Source organism: Camelus dromedarius, chromosome 11 (assembly GCF_036321535.1).
Source record: "Camelus dromedarius isolate mCamDro1 chromosome 11, mCamDro1.pat, whole genome shotgun sequence".
Taxonomy (NCBI): domain Eukaryota; kingdom Metazoa; phylum Chordata; class Mammalia; order Artiodactyla; family Camelidae; genus Camelus; species Camelus dromedarius.
In genome coordinates this window covers 63,323,484-63,341,204 of record NC_087446.1, presented here as the reverse complement: position 1 = coordinate 63,341,204, position 17,721 = coordinate 63,323,484, and the positions used below count along the sequence as shown (strand labels likewise).

At 49.1% G+C, this 17,721-nt stretch overlaps 1 protein-coding gene across 1 annotated transcript; it reads right to left on the bottom strand.

Annotated features, from left to right (window-relative positions):
• Positions 1 to 801: 801 nt before the first annotated feature.
• Positions 802 to 17,578, bottom strand: RDH16 (retinol dehydrogenase 16). The gene is made up of 5 exons (XM_010990974.3): positions 8,554 to 17,578; positions 6,267 to 6,581; positions 4,329 to 4,587; positions 3,420 to 3,583; positions 802 to 2,872 (listed from the first exon to the last, which is right to left on the bottom strand). The coding sequence occupies exons 2-5, from the start codon at positions 6,577 to 6,579 to the stop codon at positions 2,655 to 2,657; spliced, it is 954 nt and encodes a 317-aa protein (XP_010989276.3). The 5' UTR covers positions 6,580 to 6,581; positions 8,554 to 17,578; the 3' UTR covers positions 802 to 2,654.
• Positions 17,579 to 17,721: the final 143 nt, after the last annotated feature.

The following is a 17,721-nucleotide window of genomic DNA, read 5'->3' as shown; positions in this document are numbered from 1 at the left end:
GGATCAACATTTCTGTATGTCTTGTCCCTTTCTCAGCTGTGAGACTTTTCAGGTAAAGACCAAATCTTCTTGTCCCCGACACATTTATCGTGTACTCTTAGGAATCGCAAAGAAGTATCTGGGTTTTTTGTGTGTGTTTGTTTGTTTGGTTTGGGGCTTCTTTTGGAGGGCGGTTTATTAGATTTTTATTCATTTATTTTCCATGGAGGCACTGGAGATTGAACTCAGGACCTTGTGCATGCTGAACACGGGCTCTACCACTGCTTACGTTCAGTAGGCAATAAACCCATCTTAACTAAATGCACAGACAGTTTGGGAACGTAGAATGGGGCTCACAAATCTCATGATGATGGTTATTGCTTCCGTATAGAGTTTGAATATTTCTCAGACAGGAGAAAGACAAACACAGGCAGGAGGAAGGGTAAGAAACAGAAAGGAAGGGAAAGCTAGAGAAGAGAAAGGAAAACGGAAATTTTTTTTTTAAAAGAAATAAAGGAGAAAAAGGAAAGAAAAAACCATGAATAATCACTTTCTGAAATCTGTCTGGGAGAAGCACACTTGAACACCCAGGGCAGGAGAATCTGGAGAATAGCTCTGCATTGGACATCAGGGGGCAGACTCTGAAACACCCTGCATCAGTTTCAAGCAAAGGGCAAGGCTTTGAAAATCAAGGCATCTTGGGGATCTTCCCAGTGAGCAGAAGAGAGTTCCTCTTGCTCAGAGAGAAGAAATAAACAAACACAAAAGAAGTCCAGGTGTATCTCTGCCCCTAAGCACTCCTCCACCCACTGGGTGGCCGCAGCGATGCTCTCTGTCCTGGTGACATCCGGGATCACCGTCTCCAGCCTGTCAGACGTCTGCTTCCTCAGCTGCTGGGCCCCCTTCTCGGTCAGACACGCAGCCAGCACCCGCAGGCCTCGTAGGTCCAGCTGCCTGGCCAGCAGTTCCCGAAGCCCGAGTCACAGCCCGTGATGAAGACGTACTTGTCCCAGAGGTGGCTCACCACCTGCCTCTCCCGGTACCAGCGCAGGAGGTGGCACAGGCCCACCAGGGCCGCCAGGCACAGCCACACAGCTCACGGAGAACAGTGCCTGAAGGCTAAAGTTGTACTCAAGTTCTGTCACTCACCCTCTGTCGTGGGGTCCTCAGGTATCTTCCTGTTCACACTGGAGGCCCCTCTGATCTAGTTCTTATAGTTCACACTGTCTGCATTTATGTCAAACCCACTCAGTAAATGTTTACTTAGATGACATTTCAAATGACTGTATAAGTCAATGCTTTTTAAGGTATATAATATCATAAAATATTGTTCAAAGGCATAAAATTCCCCAAAGTCCCCATAACCTCATTTTTATAATGAGGAAGGTGAGTTAAGATGACTGGGAGATACCTCCCAACTGAAATTGGTACTCAGCCTGGAAATCCGTATGACTCTGTGCAAATTCCTTCTCCATTGAGTCCATACAGAGTATCATGAGAGCAGCGGTGACGCAGATTCGGGAAGCCCCGGGAAACCAAGGGAATTCCTGCCCAGCACACAGTAGGTGCTCAGTAAAGGTTAGCAGAAAACATAAGACGGGTACAGAATTAACTCCCCTCCCCTTGAGGGTCGGGGAGGGGATCTAGGTTGGGGATCGCGGGGATGGCAAAGGATGGAAGACAGTGACTCGAAAGGAGGGGACAGAGGGAGGGCCACAGAAAGGCTTCTGCGGAGCCAGAGGCTACACGTTGCCAGGGAAGGGTCTGGGCCCTGCAGTCCTAAGACACCTCTCCCTGGGTCCATCCTTGGCTCTAACCCTGTGACCCAGGTCCCTTGACAAACCCTGGAAAGATTGTTATTATATATTATACCCTCACGTCTGTGGAAGAAGGGATGATTTCACTTCCCTCTTCAAACCCCTCCTCAGGCCGTCCGCTCACCCTTCCCCTCCATGAAGGCACCGGACTCTTCCTCTCCTGGATCCACAACCCGCTGCTCCCCAGGGCCCTGGTCCCAATCACTGGCCTGGGTAAACTTTCCAACTTTTGTTTTAACGAAAAAATAATAATTGGAAATGCATGGTTTCATGACAAATCAAAAGTTGGTATCTGTGTCTTGTGTCAGGACCCCTATTGAGGACACCCCCTCACAGCCACAGCTGTGTTGGCACCTGGGCTGATGTGCCAGGCTGGTGGTTGCCCCCTCTCACCCCTGTCCACAGGTGTCATCAAGGAAGAGAGGCTTTTACCTCCCCAAGGCCATTTCTATCCTGTGGGAGGGGGAGGCTGGCCAGGGCCAAGGCACCCCAGCAGAGGTGGACAGGGGCAGGGGGGAGCGGGCTGATACACTTCCAGCAGCTCACACCCCCCAAAACGTGTGGATTCCTCAGGGTGGCAGGAGTGCCATAAGGCTCAGAGCCTAAAGGGACTGATCAAGAAACTAGACACAGAAATGAACTATTGGTCCCTGTTCCTCACCACAAAACTTGGTTCCTTCCTCCTAATATCCCCGAAGTCCTCAGTAATGTCCCACGAGAAGACTGGGGAGGAGGTGGAGAGGGAGGAGAGACAGGTCTCCCTGGTGACACGAGATCCCCTCTCCACTGCATTTCCCTTCACTGATGCATCCCTTCCCTCACATAGTACCCCACCCCCCCATGCACCCTAGTTTGGGGCTACAGGGCCTGAGCAGGCCTTGGGGAGCTCCAGTAGGCCATGAAATCCACCAGGAAGGTGGGCATGTAGCTCATGGGGAGGTAGAAGAGCTTGGCATCCCAGCCACAGGAGTATCGCGTGCGGGGGTGGCAGGCGGTCAGGGCGTGCTCCATGCAGTTCGTCACCAAGGACAGATTCTTGGACCATCTTGGTTTCAGTGTTTCAAGTGACTCCAGGACTGTTCAGAGGGAGACACCGTCCAAATTATTCTCAGGTCTCAACCCTCCCACTTTTCAGATACACTAAAGAAAAAAGTTCCTAAAAAAGCACTTACACTCCAAATGCAATTCATGGGTTTCACTCGAGCGTGTCCTCAGTCTTACCCCACTGTCACAGTCCTCGCTAGCCCCCTCCGCCTCGACTCCTGGGAATGTGTGCACCGCATAAACCGGAGCTCTCCACAAACACTGGAAATCTAGGTGCCTAAGCCAGCCTGGCGCTAACACCATCCTGCCGTGAGTATGTGGATGTCTTCCCTCCTTGGCTCAATTTCATCCCCAAATAACTAAGAGGTAAGAGGAGACAGTGGTCCCCGGGTGTACAAGGCCTGGATACTTTCCTTGGGTCACCAGTTCACCACATGGGACCCTGGGGATGTCCCCACTGTGGGGGTTGGGGGGGTTCAGAGTGTGGAGGATGGACCTGAGCCTGGAGGGGGCGCTAATGATGACCCAGGCTTCCAGACAAGGGTTTGCTTCTCTCCCCGAGGTCGACAGCTCACTCACAGGTGGGCACAAACGTCTCTCCATAGAGTTCCTTGACCTCTGGGCTGGCCTGATCCCATGCTGTCCGGAAACTCTGAGAAAATGCCTCCATGTTGGTTATATTGGTGCTGAAGACACCGGGCTCGATCATAGCCACCTTCACCCCAAAGTGGGAGAGCTCCCTCCTGCAGTGCAGACAGGCATAAAGGCAAGAACGTCAGAGGGCGGGAGAAACGTTTTCCCAAGATTTTCCATACATGTGCTTATACTTCTCAATCTTACCAGTTGTGCCCCTTAAATGCTATCTCCTCATATTCACCTGGCACCCAGCCAGTCACCGGGCTTTGTACAATTTACCTCCTCCACACTCCTCAGTTTCCTCTCTCCTCTCCTCGCCAGTCAGCTCCCTGGCCATCCATCTGCTGGGCTGTCAAAATGTCCTCTGAGAAGCGTCTCCCTACCTGGGGTCACTCCCCACCCCACACTCAAGCCACCCCCAGCCCTGCAGCCACTAGACTCTCTACCACTGATACAATTAATTAGCTCCCTTGATTAACTGCTTCCACGGGGTTACACTGCCTCCCAGGCTCCCCGCAACCTCACAGCAAAGCAGTGATGTATATGGACACCCTGTAGTCAAGTTATATTGGTGACAATTCTGCCTCACTTTCCAATTCTGGGCCCTCCTCCAGCGCAGAGGTACATTCACTTGATCTCTATACTCCTGGAGCCCATCCTGATACCAAGAACTTAAAAGGAGCTTCCCAGTGAATGCCTGGCAAAAGCAAGAGAGAAGGTTCTGGGGCAAAGAGACTCTAAGTCTGTGAAGAAAGAAAACCCCTGTCAAAGGCCTCGCTCACAGCCCCTACCCAGTCCCAGAAGCACAGAGCAGGGGGACCGGGGGCGGGGGGCTCTGTCCTAGGCCAGTACCTGAGGGAGTCTGAGAAGGCCTCAACGCCGTACTTGGACACACAGTATCCTCCACCAAACAGGGAAATCCGGCCCATGACACTGGAGACGTTGACCACACGGCCCCTCGCCTTCCTCACAAGGGGCAGCAGACTCAGGGTCACCTCGATCACCCCCAGCAGGTTCACGTCCAGGATCTTCATGAAGTCCTGTTTCGTCAGCCACTCATTGGGTGCGGTGGGTATGGAGATGCCCGCGTTATTCACCAGGCCCCAGAGTCCTGGGAACAGTGAGGGCAAGAGGGCAGTATCATGCTTGTCCCTGAGCGGGGGCTCAGCTCGGGTTCCAAATCACCTTCCAGTCCAGCGAGGGCTTTAGGAGAGAGGCTGCATGGGGAGCAGCTGGGACAGATAGCAGGGTGCTGCCGGGGTCAGGGCAGAGCAGCCCCGTAAGTGCTGGACGACAGGTGCGCCTTCCTCTGGACTCAGGGCCCCTGGCCCAGCCCGCTGCCACGGGGCAGCGCGCAAGCGCCCAGCTTTGACGGAGGCAGGGGCTGAGGAGGAGGGAGTCTGCTGTGTCCACAGTCTGGACCGCCGAGAATTAAGTTCTGCGTTGTCACACCTGTATGTCTGAGTACAGATTGGTTGAGTAAACAGATCTGAAACCCTAGGTTTGGGGGAATGTGGAGACAGGTCAAGTCTGAGAGGACCAGCCCTCAAACACCCTGCATCAATACTGAGCAATGTTCCTGCAGGGCTCTGGGGAGTCCCCAGAGGCAGGCTTTCAGGGGGAGGCAAGGATGCCTCCTTACTGCCTCCCCCAATACAGCACTCAACCCCTGTCCCAGCAAGTGCCACTCTCTCTTCCAGCCTCTCTTCTACCCACACAGGAGGCCACTCTGGCCCGACCCCCGTCAGTGTACAGTTCACTCAGCTTCACGGAAACCTCTCTTGAAGACCCAAAGACACAATCTCAAGGACTTGAAGACTTACCAACCAACAGAACTGAGGGGAGCAGAAGGAGGAATTCAGAGGAGTAGGGGCAAGGGTGGCAGAAGCATTGACACACACAGCTCACTCCCTCCGCCTCTCAGGAACTGGCCTGACCTTATGGGACATTCACCAGATTCTGACTTCTAAGAACCCAGTCAATATACATAATGACAGAGTAGAGATTTGAGTAAAGAATAGTTTACCAAACATCATTTACGATGAATAGAATGAACAAAAAGGAGGAAGTAATGTTTTTACCATACCATAATATAGTATTTTTGTAAGTAATGCTATTCAAAAGGATAGAATATTCTCATTCTTTTAAAATTACGTGTTTGAAGCAATTTTATTATGTTGTTAAAATGCTCATTAAATGAAATGAACAGGATAACAACTATGTGCAAATCATAACACCACATATATATGAATGTTAACAGTACTTGTGTCTAAGTAGCGAGATACTGAGTGCACTTGATTTTTATCCCTAAATTTTCTGATTTTTCACAGTGATCACGTTTTACATTTATACTTAGATAAAAGAAATTTAAGTTCTTTACCTCCCTTGTAAAGCACATGCAGAATTGTAAAATATTTAGAAATGAAAAAGAAGAAGAAAAAAAGAAAAACAGGAAACAGAGAGAAAGTGATGGCCCTGCTAGACCTAGAACGAGTCCTGATCTCAGCTACATCATCTGAAATGGGTGACATTTAAACCCAAAACACATGATTATGGGTCACCAGCAAGAACATGTTAAAGTCCTGAGAATACAGTCCAGCTCCAGGGCAGCCCCACCCAACCCATGCACCCTTCCAGCCAGAGCCCCACGTCCACCCCACTAAGCTAGGAGACGTCTGGAATGAGGTGGGGCTTCAAGTGCGGGAAAACACAGAGAATCTTCGCCAGGTACCAGACAAGGGCTTCCCCTTACAGAGAGACAAGACCAGACTTGAGAGACATGGGCCATACCTCTGTCCCCCACATGCTCCTTCACCCACTGGGTGGCCGCAGCAATGCTCTCTGTCTTGGTGACATCCAGGATCACCGTCTCCAGCCTGTCAGACGTCTGCTTCCTCAGCTGCTGGGCCCCCTTCTCGGTCAGACACGCAGCCAGCACCCGCAGGCCTTGCAGGTCCAGCTGCCTGGCCAGTAGGTTCCCGAAGCCCGAGTCACAGCCCGTGATGAAGACGTACTTGTCCCGGAGGTGGCTCACCACCTGCCTCTCCCGGTACCAGCGCAGGAGGTGGTACAGGCCCACCAGGGCCGCCAGGTACAGCCACATAGCTTTGCAGGGGACACACACAGACAGGTTGGGGTAAAGCTGGAGTCTGCCTAGTGTTCCAACAAGAGGACTGAAGGACACACACCGAGCTGGTTTGCCATCCAGCCCCCAGGCTCTCTGGCATGGGGTCCTCAAGTTTGGCCTATTCACCTGTTTAGTGAGTAGTGTTGATTCTGGCCCCAAATGCACGCTCCTTGGTACACTGACACCATTCTAATCCACACCATTGCCTTTCCAAACAACCCCTTGAGGATCATTTCCAAACACCTTTTCTTGGTCTTCCCACTCCTCCCTGTTTCCCTCTGTCCACCCCCTCAACACCCCCCACACACACACGCTTAGGAACACTTATGGTCTTGGTCTCATGCTCCCTAACTGTCCTCCTCCCTTTCTCCTGCTCAAGTCTGGGACACACGTCTCCCTGACCTACTGGGGATTCTTACAAAGAGGATACACTTGGAATCAAGACACATGTGGCTTCAACACCCAGCTCTGCTGCCAACCAGCTGTGTGACCTTGGGCGGCTGACTTAGTCTCTGAGCCTCCTTTCCTCCTCTGGCTCAACACTCAGAATTCATTCCCGATGACTATGTCCCCTGTCAGCCCCTCTAGGATTAGAGGGACAAGGCAAAAGGATCCAAGGGCTCTTCCTGATAAAGTAGTTCTCTGGGGCAGAAAGGGGCTCAGAAGAGCAGTGGAGGAGTCTGATCGCAGAGACAAAGACAGGGGACAAGAAGAGAATTGGGGGGGACGCACACAGTGGTGAGACTTGTCCCAGATGCTGGGAGGGTTGATGGAGGGACTGACACAAAACTGGTCTGACACCTGTTCCCCTCTCCCTCCGTGAGGATGCCCCGTCCACAGCCCTGGGGGCCCGGCGACGTTGCCTCTGCCCACCCTGGGCTGAGGCTGGCCCTGCCCAGCCACACACCCAGAATCCAGACCACTCACATACTGAGACCCCAAAGGAAGAAAAGACTGACTTGAACCATGACCAAAAACATGAAGCTAACTTCCCCAAGCAGGGAGGGCTGTAACCCCAATAACTGGAAAGATGGTTCTTTAGTTTGTATCACGGAGACTGTGGAGAGGTGGAAGGACCTTCCTCACAGGAGACTAAAGAAAGGACTGGTGACTGGGCCCCAGGACAGCTGCGCATGGAGGGGCTTTCATGGTGTGGTGGGGGATGCCGTTCATTAAAGGGGGTGAATCCATCAGGGGACGGTGCTGCGTGGGGCCGGGGCAGGGACAGAAGCAGCCAGGTTCCCTGCACAGGGCATCTCCTCACTGTCCACAGTGGTCACAGCTGCGACTGGTAAGTAAGGACAGACGAGGGGCACGAGGAGGGAAGGAGAGGCTCCAGCAAAGATACAGAGGCTCAACTGCCCTTCACCTCACCCAGAAGAGGAAAAATCCCCACGGGGGTGCAGATTCAGCCTTTAGGTGTAACTGTTCTCTGCAGGGAACCGATGGTAGTCCTGGAAGTGTCTGTCCCTCAAGGTGGGAGTTGGTAGCAGAACTGGCAAAGGCTGGTCTGACAGACCCGAGCCCATCCCCGCGTCCTGGGTGACTAGCAGGACCTTCTTCTCCTACTAGGGCTTCCCAGAGGGCGAGGAGGAAGACGGTCATGAGGGAGGACGGCACCCAGGAAACTCTCAGTAAGCCTAGGTGACCTGTAAACCCTAGGCAAACACAAACTTTGCTAAGGGATAAGATCATGGTTTCTTTTCTTGGAAGAGACAAGAGCTCTTTCCCTCAATGACCACAAAGTCCTTCACCATAAGTTTCCAAGAGACCATGGAGCAAACCTGTCCCAGCCCTCATGTCCTCTGCTTCTCTCTTGGGGACCCTAGAGCGCCACAACCACTTCCTGGGGGCCTCAGGGCTCTCAGACCAATCCCCCGTGGGAACAACCCCAGGAACCTTGGGAAAGAGCAGTGAGAGACAGAAGAAGCCAGGATGACACCCACTCACCTGAAAGCTTCAGAGACAGGAGAGGTCTCTCAGAGGCAATCCGTGGCAGGGAGGCTCAAGGACTAAAATCTCTGCCCAGAAGTCTTGGGAGGGGCAGCTGCACCTGTTCTGGGGCAGCAGCTCTGAGCACTGGGCACCCTGGAGGGGAGGCACGCGCCCCCTAGTGGCACCAGGCAAAATCTCAGCTGGAACCAGGGCCAAGAGTTAAGAGCACCATTCCCCAGGCACTCATTCCCTCTTCTCCACCCAGGAGGGCTCTTCTGAAGAGAGAGAGCTTAGACAACAAAAGGGAGGTGGAATGGGCAGGGCTGGGACCCACTGTGCCAGTTTGTTTCAAGCTCTACACACCTCCAGCCCTGCTACCTGCAGTGACGTCCCACAGTGAAGAGAAGTAACCTTGCCTCCAGGTATTGAATATCTGTCCCTACTCGGGGCCAAGATGGCAGAGTAGAAGGACACTCGTAGCTCACTCTCTCCCACAAATACACCAAAACTCACATCTATGGACCCACCCAGCCAACCAGAGCACCCAATGAACTCCAACAGAACATCGCCCTCTTCAAAAGACAAATACACCAAAAATCTGGTAGGGAAAAAGAAAGAACAAATATCAAAACAGTGTGGGATCAATCCCGCAGGGAGGGAGCGGCAAAGGAGGACTAGCGCTCATTCGCTGGGTCTCCCCCTCTCCAATGGAGAGGCCAGCAGGATGGAGGGGGAGCCTCTGAGGCTCAATCTGCCCCGAGCACCCCTTGACCAACAGAACTGAGTTAAACAGGCACAAAGGGTCCCCGCGACACCCAGCCCGAGACGCAAGCCGAGGGCTGGGACAGGCCGCCCAAGCCGGGCAGAGGACAGGGGCGGCTGCGCTGAGGCAGCCCCGGGGGACTGCAGGGGGCTGCGCGCCAGGGCTGGGAGGGGATACGGGCAGAACAGCCTCAGTCCCCCATAAATTGCGAAAAAAGCAAAGCAACACGGCTGGTGTGCCCTGGGGGGAGGGGCGCCGTAGCCTTTGTCTCCTCAGACCTGCGCTGCCATTACTGGCACTTCTTGCAAGAAGAGAGGCGGGCGCAGCCACAGCCGCCATCTCCTCCTGTGCGCAGCACCCTGGCGGGGGCGGGGCCAAGACCTGAATCCCTACCTGGGGGCTCCGCATCCTCCTAGGCAGGACTGAGACTTGTTTACAGCCTGAGGCAGAGAGGATCTTTCTGCCCTGGCACCTCAGAGAACTCGCACCACGTGGCAGGGAGCAGGGGCAGGACCGTTCCACAGGCTTCCCCGAGCCCGCCTTCAGAGCACCGACCTGAGGTGGAGCGCACAGCTGCACAGAGCAGCAGAGCAACCGGTGCCAGAAGAGGGCGGGCGGCCACCTGCCTTCCTGGCAGGAACGCAGCACCTGACCACGGTGCTGGGAGGGGGCACGATCCACCCACCTGTCTCACCCGCCCAAGCGCAGCATCTGACTGCGGCACGGGAGGGGGAGTGACCCGCCTGCCCACCGGGTAAGAGCTCAGCACCAGACCCAGTGTTGGGAGGGTTCATGATCTGCTAGCCGACAGCCACTGGGAGCAGCACAGACGAGGGCGCCAACAGAGGGCCTCTGAAAACAGCAAGCTGAGTCTGTGAAATAGGGCGAAGACACAAAGACCTCTCAATAAAATCATTAAGAGCACACCTTCTCCAGGAGAACTAGATAACTGATACTCCTTAAGCCACAGTGCCAGAGAGATATGAGCAAGATGAAGAAGCAGAAGAACCACTCCCAATTAAAAGATCAAGAGAAATCCCCTGAAAGCACGATCAAGAAAATAGACATTGATGGCCTGCTAGATCAAGATTTCAAAAAAGGAGTGATCAAAGTACTGAAGGAACTAAAACAGATAGTGTTTAGAGATATAAAATATGTCAAAAATGAAATAGAAGCTATAAAGAAGAACCAAGCAGAATTAGTAAACTCATTTGCTGAGATGTGAACTGACCTAAAGGCTGTGCAAAGCAGGCTAGATAATGCAGAGGAACGAATAAGTGACCTAGAAGACAGGACAACAGAAAGCACCCAATCAGAACAGCTGAGAGAAAAACAAATAAAAAACAATGAAAACAATATAAGGGACCAATGGGATAATATAAAGCGTGCCAATTTACACATGATAGGAGTCCCAGAAGGGGAATAAAGAACAAAGAGGATTGAAAAGGTATTAGAAGAAATCATGACTGAATACTTCCCAAACCTAAAGAAAGAATCAGATATCCAAATACAGAAGGCTCAGAGGGTCCCGAACAGGAAGAACCCAAACAGACCCACACCAAGACATACCATAATCAAGATGGCCAGAGTCAAGGATAAAGAAATGATCCTACAGGCAGCAAGAGAAAAACAAATTGTGAGTTACAAGGGAACCCCCATCAGGCTCTCAGCTGATTTCTCGACACAAACTCTACAGGCCAGAAGGGAGTGGCAAGATATATTCAAAGTCCTGAATGAAAAGAAGATGCAGCCGAGGATACTCTATCCAGCAAGGCTGTCCTTCAGAATAGAAGGAGAGATAAAGAACTTCACAGAGACAAGCAAAAATTGAAAGAGGTTAGCAACACTAAACCCATGCTAAAAGAAATATTGACAGTTCTACTCTAAATAGAAAAGAAGAAGGATGTTACAAAAATGAGAAACTCATAACTGGAAAGGTGATGACTACCATGAATTCCAAAAAGAATAAACACAGAATTGTAAAAGAAGACATCCAAATCACTGAGAGTGGGAGAGGGAAGCAAGGAAAGCCACTGTGGAAAACAGTATGGAGACTCCTCAGGAGACTAGGAATAGACTTACCATGTGACCCAGGAATCCCGCTCCTGGGCATATATCCAGAAGGAAGCCAGCTTCAAAATAACACCTGCACCCCAATGTTCACAGCAGCACTATTTACAATAGCCAAGACATGGAAACAGCCCAAATGTCCATCAAAAGATGACTGGATAAAGAAGAGGTGATATATTTATACGATGGAATACTATTCAGCCACAAAAACCGATAACATAACGCCATTTGCAGCAACATGGATGTTCCTGGAGAATGTCATTCTAAGTGAAGTAAGCCAGAAAGAGAAAGCAAAATACCATATGAGATCACTTATATGTGGAATCTAAAAGAAAAAGAACATAAATACAAAACAGAAACAGACTCATAGACATAGAATACAAACTTGTGGTTGCCAAGGGGGCAGGGGGTGGGAAGGGACAGACTGGGATTTTAAAATGCAGAATAGATAAACAAGATTATACTGTATAGCACAGGGAAATATATACAAGATCTTGTGGTAGCTCATAGCGAAAAAAAATTGACAATGAATATATATGTGTGTATATATATTCATGTATAACTGAAAAATTGTGCTCTACATTGGAAATTTGACACAACATTGTAAAATGACTACTACTCAATAAAAAAAATGTAAAAAAAAAAAATACTGTTAAAATGGCCATACTATCCAAAGCAATCTACAGATTTAATGTGATCCCTATCAAATTATCCAGGACATTTTTCACATAACTAGAACAAATAACCTTAAAATTTATATTGAATCACAAAAGAGCCAGAATTGCCAAAGCAATATTCAAGAAAAATAACAAAGCTAGAGGCATAACCCTCCCAGACTTCAGACAATAGTACAGAGCTACAGTAATCAAAACAGCATGGTATTGGCACAAAAGAGACGTATGGATCAATGAAACAGAATAGAGAGCCCAGAAATAAACCCACATACTTATGGCCAATTAATCTTCGGCAAAGGAGGCAAGAATATACAGTGGAGAAAAGGCAGTCTCTTTGGCATGTGTTGTTGGGATGCTGGAGAGCCACATGGAAATCAGTGAAGTTAGAACACTCCCATACACCATACACAAAAATAAACTCAAAATAGCTTAAAGACTTAAACATAAGACAAGACACTATAAACCTCCTAGAAGAAAACATAGGCAAAACATTCTCTGGCATAAATCAGCAATGTTCCGCTAGGGCAGTCTACCCAGGCAATAGAAATAAAAGAAAAAAATAAACACATGGGACCTAATTAAACTTACAAGCTTTTGCACAGCAAAGGAAACTATAAACAAAACAAAAATACAACCGATGGAATGGGAGAAAATAATTGCAAATTATTAGACAAGAGCTTAATTTCCAAAATACATAAACAGCTCATATAACTTAATAACAACAACAAAAAAAGCAAACAACTCAATCAAAAAATGGTCAGAAGACCTAAACAAGCAATTCTCCAATGAAGACATACAAATGGCCAATAGGGACATGAAAAAATGCTCAGTATCTCTCATTATCAGAGAAATGCAAATCAAAACTACAGTGAGGTATCACCTCACACCAGTCAGAATGGCCATCATTCAAAAGTCCACAAACAATAAATGCTGGAGAGGGTGTGGAGAAAAGGGAACCCTCCTACCCTGTTGGTGGAAATGTAGTTTGGTGCAGCCAGTATGGAAAACAGCATGGAGATTCCTTAAAACACAAAAAATAGACTTACCATATGATCCAGCAATCCCACTCCAGGACATATATCCAGAGGAAACTCTAATTTGAAAAGATACGGGCACCCCAGTGCTCATAGCAGCACTATTTACAATAGCCAAGACATGGAAGCAACCTAAATGTCCATCAACAGATGATTGGATAAAGAAGTTGTGGTACACATATACAATGGAATACTACCAAGCCATAAAAAAGGATAAAATAATGTCATTTGCAGCAACACGTATGCACCTGGAGATCATCATTCTAAGTGAAGTAAGCCAGAAAGAGAAAGAAAAATACCACATGAGATCACTCATATGTGGAATCCAAAACAAAAAAAAAGACACAAATGAACTTATCTACAAAACAGAATATAGACTCAGACATAGAAAACAAACTCATGGTTACCGGAGGGGAAGGGTGTGGTAAGGGATAAACTGGGAGTCTGAGATTTGCAGATACTAACTACTATATATAAAATAGACAAACAAGGTTATACTGTATAGCCCAGGGAACTATAATCAATATCTTGCAGTAAACTATAATGGAAAAAAATACGGAAAGGAATATATGTAGGTATATGTTGGACAGAAACATTGTGCTGTATACCAGAAATTGACAGAACATTGTAAACTGACAATACTTCAATTAAAAAAAAAAAAAAGATGACTTCAGCGAGTCCTCTGAACACCAGCTCTCTGGGAGTTTAAGAATCCGTATGTTTTCATCAAACTGGTGAAACCTTAGGAAGCTGGGGCCTCAGCTCCACAGAATGCAAGAAGAATTTCTGTCCAGCCCATATTAGGTGCTCAGCACAAGTTAGTAGAACTGAATAAACCTGGAATCAGCACATCTACAGGGACCCTGGAGGAGGTGCTGCGGGTCAGGAGGTGGGGGAATCTGAGGGAGGAACTGAAGCCAGGGAGGGGATAGGGAAGTGAAGGGGGGAAGAGCTGGGGCATTCTGAGAGACTGCTGGGAGGTCCCAGTTTCCCTGAGGGTATGGTACCCAGGGCCTTGCTAGTCTCTGTCAGTCTCTCCAAGTTTCCTCTTCCTTAGACGAATATGCACCATCCCCCGGCACACACTCTCTTGAGAAACCATGAGAGGAAACAGTTGTCCTTCATCTTGTAGGAAGGATAAGGGCTGGGAAGCAAAAGCAACCCACCTTCCCTTTCTCAAGCTCCTCCCCCAGATCCTCCCACACTTCTCTCAGCACCATGAAGGCAACTTCTCCCTCACTCAAGAAATTTCCCAGAATTCTCGGGGCTGAGTCCCCTCCACAGAAGTGTAGACCCTGCCCCATGTCCCTGAGAAGCTCTTCTAGGGTGGTCATGTTTAACCATTCGGACATCATGGATCCTTTCGAGCAGCCAAGGAAGGCTTGAAGCCCCATAAAAACGACTTAACGCAACAGACAGGGTTTTATATTTAGTTTTCAGTAAGTTCACAGACCACCTAAAGCCATTAGGTGCCAGGCACCAGGTCAAGAATCCCAATAGTAAGAGTTTACTGAACTACTGGCAGTGTGACTCAGGCAAATTGTTTGACCTCATTGTGCCTCAGTTTCCCTGTCTGCAACAGAACCCACCTCAAGTTGCTGTGAGGATTAAATGAGATGATACCTGGAAAGCACACTGCAGTCATGCCTGGCAAATGGTGCGTGCTCAGCAGCTGTTAGCTGTCACCATTACTACAGCTCCTCTCTGGTGGTACATGGAGGCATCTGGGGTTCTTGACGTTTTGCATAACACATACATCAGACGACTAAATAAAAGAAGCGAGTGTTGATCCAGTTCAGAGAAAAAATGGCTGGCGTTGGTAGGACTAGGGAGAGGATACCAAGGTCAGTTCCACAGAAGGGATTTCTCTCTCCTCGTCCACAAGAAGTGGAAAGGGGGCATGTTTATGCCAAGTGCTTTACATATATGATGTCATCCATCCCATACTATAACCTTGCCACCGTTATCCTCATTTTACATATAAAGAAAGTGAGACTCAGAAAGGTAAGGTGGATTGCCCAAAGCTACCAAGCTACTAAGTGGTGGAACAGGGTGTCAAAGCCAGGTCTGGTCCCCAACCTAGTGTTCTCTCCACTGTCTCAGGGAAGAGCTAAGCAGAGCAAGGACGGGGGCCGCTGGGCCACATCCTGTCTTGGGGAGCCTGGGGAGCCCTTGCTCTGGTGCTTCTGGGTAGACAAGCCTACCTTCCTGGCTTGGAAAAGCCACGGCAGGAGGGCAGAGCAACTTCTGCGGTTGGACTTGGCTTCTGTACTCAGTGACCTCCTGGAAGCTCAGGCTGGGGAAGGGCGTGCTATCACTGCCAAACTCCTCAGCCTTGACCTGTCCACAGTCCACCTGCCCTCACCACATAAAGTACGGTCCTTGGTCACAAAGGCCAGGCGAGTGGGGGAATTCCTGGGACAATCTGCTCCACCCCTTCCTCCAGGGTCCAGGCGCAAGCCCTTGGCCCCCTCCCAACCCTGGGAAGCTGCCTGCCTTTATCTGTGCCTCCCAATAACTCCTCCCTGGTACCTTCCTTCCTTTCTGATTGTTGACTACAATGTCTTGTCTATATTTTTTAAAAAAGAAGTGGTGGGGGGGAGGAAGGAGAAAGAGTAAATTTCCAGGAATTGTTTTGCTGCTGGTCCTGTTGCTTTAATTATTTGCCCTCTCCTCCTATCCAGGTTGGCAAGGAGCCTGGGCTCCTGCCCCCTCCCTCTTTCCTTTCGTTCCAGTCTCTCCCTTTCCAGCTGCCTACCTCCTCCCTCCCAAGAAAAACAACCACATGAAAACTGCAGAGCTATCACTTATTTCTTCCTGAGGGAGCAGCTTTCCCTCTGTGCCTCTGCCAGAAGGAACCGCCATCACTTCCTCTTGCTGCAAATACACATTGGGTGATGGGGGTGAGGGGACTGGGCAGCAGATGGAGGTGAGGCTGCAGGGGGTGATGTCTCTGTGTGGGAGGGGAAAGGTTCTGGGTGGAAGATTCAGACTCAGGAGACTAAGCCACTAAAATGCAGTCTTGAGAGGAACGGAAATGACCGTGGGTCATGTGGAGAGAACAGAAGCCAGACCTGGGTCTTTTTGGAGGGCGCTTGGTCCAGTAGAGCCTCCATCAGCATGGCTCAAATGCAGGGGGAAGGAAGTGAAAATTCTCAGAAGGCTCTCTACTGATAGAAACTGAGACCCTAAAGAGAGAGCAGAACTGCCTGAAAAATCAAAGTGAACCACATTTGATGTCATCATAGTTCATCATGACAGATTTCTTGATCTAGGAGTGGTCTGATGTGTAAGTGGAGGTGTGATATAATAAAAGATATATATTTGGTCTTTGCCCTGGTTCCTTACACAGAGCTCCTAAAATCTTGGTAATTTCCTAGTAATCGCAGTGACAAGAGCATCTTACAGAGAACTCCCAAACCCCTTGGAATCTCTTGGGTGATAGGAATGTCTTCTGTTCCAGGGAGATGACTCTTCTTGGGCTCCTGATGACTTGGGGATGGGGCTGCTCACCAGCAAGACCAAGCCTTGATTAGAAGCTTGGAACTTTCAGCCTCACCCCCTACCCCATCCTCTGGGGAGAAGGGTGGGGCTAGAGATTAAAGCAATAATCGGTCATGTCTACGTGATAAAGTTTCCATAAAAATACCTACACTATGAGGTTCCAAGAGCTCCCAGGTTGGTGAACATATCCATGTGCCAGGAGGGTGGTGCTCCCCAACTCCACAGAGATAGTCCCTGTTTATCTGGCTGTTCATTTGTATCCTTTATAATGAAACAGTAAACGTAAGTAAGTATTTCCCTGAGTTTTATGAGCCATTCCAGCAAATTATTAAAACTGGAGGGGGGGTGGGTACCCCGAACTTTGTAGCCATGTTGGATAGATGTGTGTGTACCTAGGGGAACCCACTGCTTGCAACTGACATCTAAGCCCTTAAGCCTGTGGAGTCTGACACCAACTCCACGTGCTTGGTGTCAGAATTAAATGATAGGACACCCAGCTGGTGTCTGGAGAGTCGGAAAATTGGTTGGTATGGCAGTGGTGAGGGGAACTCTACACATTTGGTGTCAGAAGTGTCGTGAGCAGAGAAACAGTTTTTCTATGGGAGACTTTAAGAAAACTGAAAAATACAAACTTGTGGTTGCCAAGGGGGCGGAGGGTGGGAAGTGATAGATGGGACTTCAAAATTGTAGAATAGATAAACAAGATTACACTGTGTAGCACAGGAAAATATACACAAGATCTTACGGTAGCTCACAGAGAAAAAAATGTGACAATGAATATACGTATGTTCACGTATAACTGAAAAATTGTGCTCTACACTGGAATTTGACACAACATTGTAAAATGAGTATAACTCAATAAAAAATGTTAAGAAAAAAAAAAAGAAAACTGAAAAATTAAAAACATCCCTTCCCATGGAGATGGTTGGCGGCGATGTTTGCACAACAATGTGAATATACTAAATGCCACTGAACTGTAAACTTTAAAATGGTTAATACTGCCATAGGAATTTCACCTTGATTAAATTTATATATATCGAACCCCCTCCAGACAACACACCCTCGATCCTACAGCCTACAAAACACAGGCCCAGCTCCAGGTGGCTCTGGTCTCTTCGCAGTGTGGCCTGTGTGACTG

Bases quoted from the DNA above. Each gene is read 5' to 3' on its own strand.
- RDH16 (XM_010990974.3), bottom strand. From the start codon at position 6,579: ATGTGGCTGTACCTGGCGGCCCTGGTGGGCCTGTACCACCTCCTGCGC. The intron at 3,584-4,328 runs GTACTGGCCTAG...TCTGCACTGCAG, and splicing joins GCCTTCTCAGACTCCCTCAG to GAGGGAGCTCTCCCACTTTG. The intron at 2,873-3,419 runs GTGAGTGAGCTG...CCCTCTGAACAG, and splicing joins AGAGACGTTTGTGCCCACCT to TCCTGGAGTCACTTGAAACA.